This window comes from Dioscorea cayenensis, chromosome 1 (assembly GCF_009730915.1).
Source record: "Dioscorea cayenensis subsp. rotundata cultivar TDr96_F1 chromosome 1, TDr96_F1_v2_PseudoChromosome.rev07_lg8_w22 25.fasta, whole genome shotgun sequence".
In the NCBI taxonomy this organism is placed as follows: domain Eukaryota; kingdom Viridiplantae; phylum Streptophyta; class Magnoliopsida; order Dioscoreales; family Dioscoreaceae; genus Dioscorea; species Dioscorea cayenensis.
The window spans coordinates 28712764-28719788 of NC_052471.1; the positions used below are offsets into that span (position 1 = coordinate 28712764).

The 7025-nt window shown below is 32.2% G+C and overlaps 1 protein-coding gene across 1 annotated transcript; it reads left to right on the forward strand.

Annotated features, from left to right (window-relative positions):
• The first annotated feature begins 4380 nt into the window (after positions 1–4380).
• LOC120258385 lies at positions 4381–6680 on the forward strand. Its single transcript, XM_039265766.1, has 2 exons — positions 4381–5398; positions 6574–6680. Exons 1-2 carry the CDS (start codon positions 4381–4383, stop codon positions 6678–6680), a joined length of 1125 nt encoding a protein of 374 aa, XP_039121700.1.
• The last annotated feature ends 345 nt before the right edge of the window (positions 6681–7025 follow it).

The window sequence follows — 7025 nt, forward strand, 5'->3', positions numbered from 1 at the left end:
TTAACACAAATGACAAGAGAATCAACAATTTAGCCAATTTCAATAACTCACTCCTATAATTACTAGGGAGAATAATATTTTGTTGGAACACCTACCAATCAAAGCTTCCTAAAAGAGAGCTGTTCAATTTTAAGATTTGGATGCCTGAACCATACAAAGTTATTTGCTATCTCTCAACTTTTATACTGCAAGGCTGAATTTAACATGAGTGAGTCATGCTTTAATCGACTCATAACAGTAGTGAAGAGTATGATGCCAACAGATGAATGTTTGCCAGAAGATTTTTATAGAATGAAGAAGAAATTGACAAAACTTGGACTTGGTTATGTCCAAATTCATGCTTGCCCAAAAAATTTCTTGTTGTTTTATAGTGAAACAATTGAGTTGGAATATTGCTCAATATGTGGACATCCTCGGTACAAGGCTAGTAAGTCGAGTAGGAGAAGGCAGAAGAAGATTCCTTTCAAAATTTTGTGTTATTTTCCACTTATACCAAGCCTTCAAAGGCTTTATATGTCAGCCAAAATAGATGAACACATGACGTAGCATGCATATAACCAAAGTAATGATGTTCTTCAACACCTTGTTGATGGTGAAGCTTGGCAACACTTTAATCTCATGCATTGATCGTTGCTATGGAACTCCGAAATGTTCGACTTGGGTTGTGTGCTAATGGGTTCAATCCATTTGGGCCAACTACAAAACCTTATTCTGTGTGGCCAATAATGCTTACTGTGTACAACTTACCACCATGGATGTGTATGAAAAATCCCTACATATTTCTTAGTATGGTCATTCCTGGAAATCCAAACCAGAATATTGATGTTTTTCTACAACCTTTAATAGATGACTTGAAAAAATTGTGGAATGATGGTTTCATGACATATGATGCGTACAAGAAACAAAATAGTGTATGCATAGAAAAACCGAAATAAAGACCACATAGCATGTATAAATTCACTTTTGGAGTTGTTTTGTTTTTAATTTTGTGGTAAAATATTGGCCGCACTATATAAATAGAATATCATACCAAAAGACATGATGGAAGATTGCAAATTAAATGTGAAGGACTTGTCAAATGATTAGAGAGCTTCATATCTGAAACCATTCGAATATCTTCCAAAAGATTCTCCAAGGGGCATCTCTCTTTGCTATCTATATGTAAAATCGGCACCTGTATACATGTCAACAAAGCTTATCTTTCCAGACTTGTCCCATTGAAACATATGGGCACTCAAAGTTTTAGTATGAATTCCCACTGACATAAGTAGGTGTGTGCAAGGTGCAAACACAACAATCAAAGATATGCATCATGGATGGAGGCAATGCAAATATTAATTAAAAAAGAGAGAGAGAGAGAGGCTGTAGAAATTATAATGCAGCATTAATATCTTTGCAATGGTTTACCTGAGCTAAATAAATTTATCAAGAGAATACAACCAAGTCGATTGATTTTCATCTGCATCAGAGAATGCTATCAAAGCAAAGTTTTTCTTTGAACTATCACCAAGATGAATATGCAGTTTGCAAGTGGTAAGAAAGATAAAAAATGATAAAGGAACCTACAGTCAGAAAGTAAAATAAATCATGAACTAACAAAATACAAACAACATAGTGGTACAACAAAAAATAACTCAATTTATGAATGACGAGCATCGAACTATCTCAATCACCAAATTCTTATCCAAAATTCTAGCTTACTCTCCCATAGCGTTTGAGATCTCCATAGAAAACCGGTGCAGATGTAGATAGCAAAGCCTCCAGAGTAGCAGATCCTACTTGTTCTTGCAAAAACAGCTCCTTTGAAAATGATTTGATTACATTGATGATATTCTTAATTTCTTTAACCTTAGTGAAAATGTTCACCACATTGTTGATGAAAAGATTATGACTAGAATGAAACCATCACTTGGTTCTAAAAAATAACACTAATGATACACACTAGACTACTAAATGCCACCAGAATCAATACTATTAATGTCTGAAAATTTCATTTTCTTTGCTCAATATATATAGGAGTATAGGACTTATTGTAAATTGATTGCTTTCTGAAGAAGAGGATGCCATCAAAATGGAACTCAAGTGAAACTATTTAGAGATATATAATAATATATAGTAATTGATCATAAAATGGCTTAGTTAATAGATTAGTTTATTCATTCACATCTATTGATCATATGTGATATACTAATATTTAATCAAGCATATCTCTTTGAACACAATAAATGGGATAATTATAATCCCCTACTAGAGTTCTTCATCAAACCCATATATTGTGGGTTTAAGGAAGATGCTCAAAAGAATCTTCAAGTAAACTAGAAAGGGGACTAGGCATCATTACACATGAAACTAATTGTCCAGAAAAGAGAGCAAATGAGCTTGCTAATTGGATTCAAAAGAACCTACTTTTCAAACTCACTTGCCTGGACCCAATGTTTTGAAAACCGGACTGGACCGGCCGGACCGACCGGAAAAATCGAGAACCGGACCGCAGTCCGGTCCGGTTTAATGCCAATATTTGACTAACCTTGGAACCAGTCAAACCCGGATAAAACCGGTGAACCGGCCGGTTGGACCGGAACCGGGCAAAACCCGTTTTTTTGAATTAGGTTTGAATCATGGAAATTGGAATGCTTCTTTTCCCTTAGTCTTGGTCAAGACTCAAGAGAGTCCAAAGACTCCAAACTCACAGCAGAGTAGCCGACAGCCTCATTCCCTGAGTGCCCTCATCCTCATTCATTCATTTTTCTAAACTTCCGGTTAGTGTTCTCATTCATTTTTCCCATGATCTTATTATCTTCTCAATGTTCTGAATTCTAAGCTTGATTTTTTATTTTATAATTTTTTTAATGGTTTTTTTTCAATTTTCTTTGTGTTGTTTCTAATTTTTCTTATGGATTTTTCATTTTAGAGAGAAGAATTTGGTGGATCTGAGGAAAGGGTTCAAGATCTGAAAGATCGGTATGTTTTTTGTGTTTTTAGTTTATACTTTTTTTTATGGAAATAATTTATTTTTTTTGGTTCTGAATATTAATTTGATGGAGTTGCATTGGATGGTTGATGTTTAGTTTTTGCATTTTTGAAAATGTTCAATCGAAATTGTTGATGCGCTTCTGCTAATTGTTGATGTTGATGGAGTTGCAATGGATGGTTGATGTTTACTGCGCATTAGATGGTATTGATGTCCCTTTGCTGCTTGCTTGGATGATGGAATGAAAAAAATATTGCTTCATTTGATCTATGTTTCTTTCATATACATAAATGTATACTAAAAGTGCTGCTTTTCCATTTGTTTTTACATTGGTATTGATCTGACATATTTCACAATTCAGTGTATGTGTGTGCATATTTTCCAAGTACTTGGAACTCAGAGGCTTTAAAGATTCATGTTTATTATTTTACTACAAATTCTTACTAGCACTCCCGATTTTCCATCTATATGTTTTAACATTTAGATATTAATTCTCCTATTATTTCTTTTTTTTTTTTATAAAAACACTTATGTTTAAAAATTATCATTAAAATGTCTAAACTGTAAACATATACTCCTAGTTGAGGAGAATAGTGTACATTTGCATTTATACATACTAAGAAAAAGACCTTGATTTCTGAAGGACTTCTCCTTTGATCAATCCAAAACTAAGCTTTCTAACTTTCAATTAATTATCAAATATTAGTATCCAAAAGATAAATTTATCATAAATATACCAAAAGAAGAGGAATTTATCTCACTTTTTATAAAACATCAAAATAAGAATTCCAATGTTAGACACAAACTCCAATAAATTAACTTAACAATAAATTAAATAAACAAGCAAGCATCAATGAAGTTCATGAAGTTATTAACAACAGTGGCCCTTGAGATTGGCTTTCACTAACATTGAGATTATCATCCTTATATATATAATTAAATATATGCCGTGATAATGTTATTATATATATGTATAATTAAATATATAATTAAATATATACCATGATAACGTTATTATATATATGTATAATTAAATATATACCATGATAATGTTATTATATATATGTATAATTAAATATATATTATAATGCATGCATGCTATTATAATTATCAAGCCTTATAAATGCATGCACCTAGATAATGTTTCTTAAATTTATCATTCCATTCATGTTACTGTATAACATCTTTGTTTTTTGTTTTTTTTTTAAATCTTATATAGATTCGAACAAAGTGGATACTAATGAATCGGGATCGACACTATCGAATGAAGTGCAATCTGCTAGGGTAAATATTCGACAAAAAAAGACATTGCATGGAGATATATAAGTGAAGCTCAAAATTCTCAAGGAAAAAGAGTGTTGGTTTGCAATTTTTGTCATAAACAAAATGCAGGAGGAGGGATTAACAGAATGAAGCAACATCTTGATGGATCAAAAGGCAATGTTGATTCATGCAAGCGAGTACCTTCAGATGTTTGGTTTTTGATACAAGGATCATTGAAAGAAAATGTTCAAAAGGCCAAAGAGAAGAAAGGATGTTTTGATAAACTTGAAGGTGATGATGTTGAAGACACTTCTTGTCAAGTAGGCAAAAGTAGTAATTGTGTGAGTGCAAATCCCAAAGGTAAAAGAAAAGCTTCTTCTGGCATTGAATCATATTTTACACATGGAATTGCCGATCCTACCCAACCAAGTATAAAAGCTTCTTTGCAAAGTAAGGAGAAATGGCATGATACTGATATGTCAATTGCGATGTGGTTCTATCATGCATGCATTCCACTAAATGCTATTAATTCTCCTTTTTTTCAAGTTGCAATTAGCAAGATAGCAAGTATGGACCATGGTTATACTGGTCCTAGTTATCATGCATTAAGAGTTAATTTGTTAAGAGATTGCAAGCAACAAGTAAAGTTGACTATTGATAGTTTTCAAAAAACTTGGGCTGAAACAGGATGCACAATCATGGGTGATGGATGGACAGATTCTAGACAAAGATCTTTGATCAATTTTCTAGTATATTCTCCTAAAGGGATATCATTTATTAAGTCAGTTGATGCTTCAGGGTTTATTACAAGTGCAGAGACATTGTGCAATCTCTTTTCTGAAATTATTGAAATAGTTGGTGCTAAAAATGTAGTTCATATGGTGACAGATAATGGAGCAAATTACAAGGCTGCTGGAAGGAAGATTACAGAGAAGTATGTTAATATTTATTGGTCTCCATGTGCCGCTCATTCTATAAATTTGATTATGAAAGATATTTCTGAAATGCCTACTGTTCATAGCTTGGCCATTCTTGCTTCAAAGATAACGGTTTTCATCTACAATCATAAATGGGTTTTGAATTGGTTGAGAAACCAACCAAATTGGACAGAAATTATTCGTCCAGGAGTTACTCGCTTTGCCACTACTTTTATTGCATTGAAGAGTTTGCATGACCATAAAAGTTACTTACAAGCTTTGGTTGTTTCTTCAAACTTAAAAAAATTTCTTAATATGCAAAAAGGGAGAGAAGTAAAGCAAATTATTTTGGATGAAAATTTTGGAGAAATTGCTTGATAGTGGTGAAGATAATGGGCCCATTGATTCGTTTGTTACGGATTTGTGATTCTTATGAAAAGTCGGCAATGGGATATGTGTATGATGGAATATATAGGTCTCAGAAAGGCATTAAAGAATTGTTCAAAAAGAAGAAACATTTGTACAAGCCTTACACTTCCATTATCAAGGAGCGGTGGAATAGGACTTTACGTACTGGAATTCATGTTTTGGCATATTGGTTGAATCCGGCATTTTAGTTTGATGAGCATAACTTGTGCCAAAAATTGGAGGTTCCACGAGGCATACTTGATGTAATTGAGCAACAAACAATGTTTAAACCAACTAAACTCATGGAAGAGATGAAAATATTTAGGGAAAGACAAAAGACTTTTGCTCGCCCGCTTGCTTTAAATACTAGCAAGACTACTACTCCTGGTAAGAATGAAATCACTTTATTTTAACTTACATGACATATAATTAATTTTTTTAATTTTTATGATTGTTCAATATATTAACATAGTATTGCTATATACTTTTGTAGATGAATTGTGGAAATTCTTTGGTTGTGATGTTCCTAATTTGCAAAAGTTGGCAATTAGGATTCTTAGTCAAACTGTTTCTTCTTCTGGGTGAGAACACAATTGGAGTGTATTTGAACGTATACATACCAAGAAAAGAAATAGATTGGAGCACCAAAGACTCAATGATTTAGTATATGTTCATTATAACCTACGTTTGCAACATAGGTACAAATATTTGTGTTTTTTTTACTCTCACAAAATATTTCATATGACATTGATGTAATTTTTTTTTCCTAGTCAAAAGATAGATCTTGTGATCCAATTGATTATGAGTGAATTTATAAGACCGAATTTTGGGTGGTGGAAGAGGAACCGGAAGGAGAACTTGATTATGATGAATTGGAATCTATGTTAGAAGAGCAACCAAGAATGGATGAAGAATCAACCAACTTATCTAAAGGTTAATCTTATTAATTTTTTGAACTATTACTTTTACAATAGTTAATGTCGTTGATGTTTAATGTTCTTATGATTTTTTTAGGTGGCAATGAAGATGATATGGTGGTCATTGAGGATGGTGATAATACAATGGGTGGTGTCCAAGGAATGACTACCAATGAGTTGGATGAAGAAAATTGGCTTGCATGATTACATCTCTTTTAAGAAATTAGATGAAAATATTTTTGCTATGTTGTTGATTTGGTAGACTTTCATATTTATTATTTATGTATGGATGTTGTGGTTAACTAGTTAAGTTTTTGCTATGGTGTTGTAGACTTTCATATTTACGTATGGATTTTGTGGTTAACTTGTTAAGTTTTTGCTATGGTGTTGATTTGGTAGATTTTATATTTATGTATGGATGTTGTGGTTAACTTGTAAAATTTTGTGCTATTTTGGATATATATATATTTAAAAAACTATGTAGGATTATTATTATTATTATTATTTTATCTCAAATTAAATTATGTAGGATTATGTTATTTAATTATC

Coding starts and splice junctions, on each gene's coding strand:
- LOC120258385 (XM_039265766.1), top strand. CDS start 4,381: ATGAAGCAACATCTTGATGGATCAAAAGGCAATGTTGATTCATGCAAG. Junction 5,399..6,573: donor TACTTTTATTGCATTGAAGA/GTTTGCATGACC, acceptor TGATTTTTTTAG/GTGGCAATGAAGATGATATG.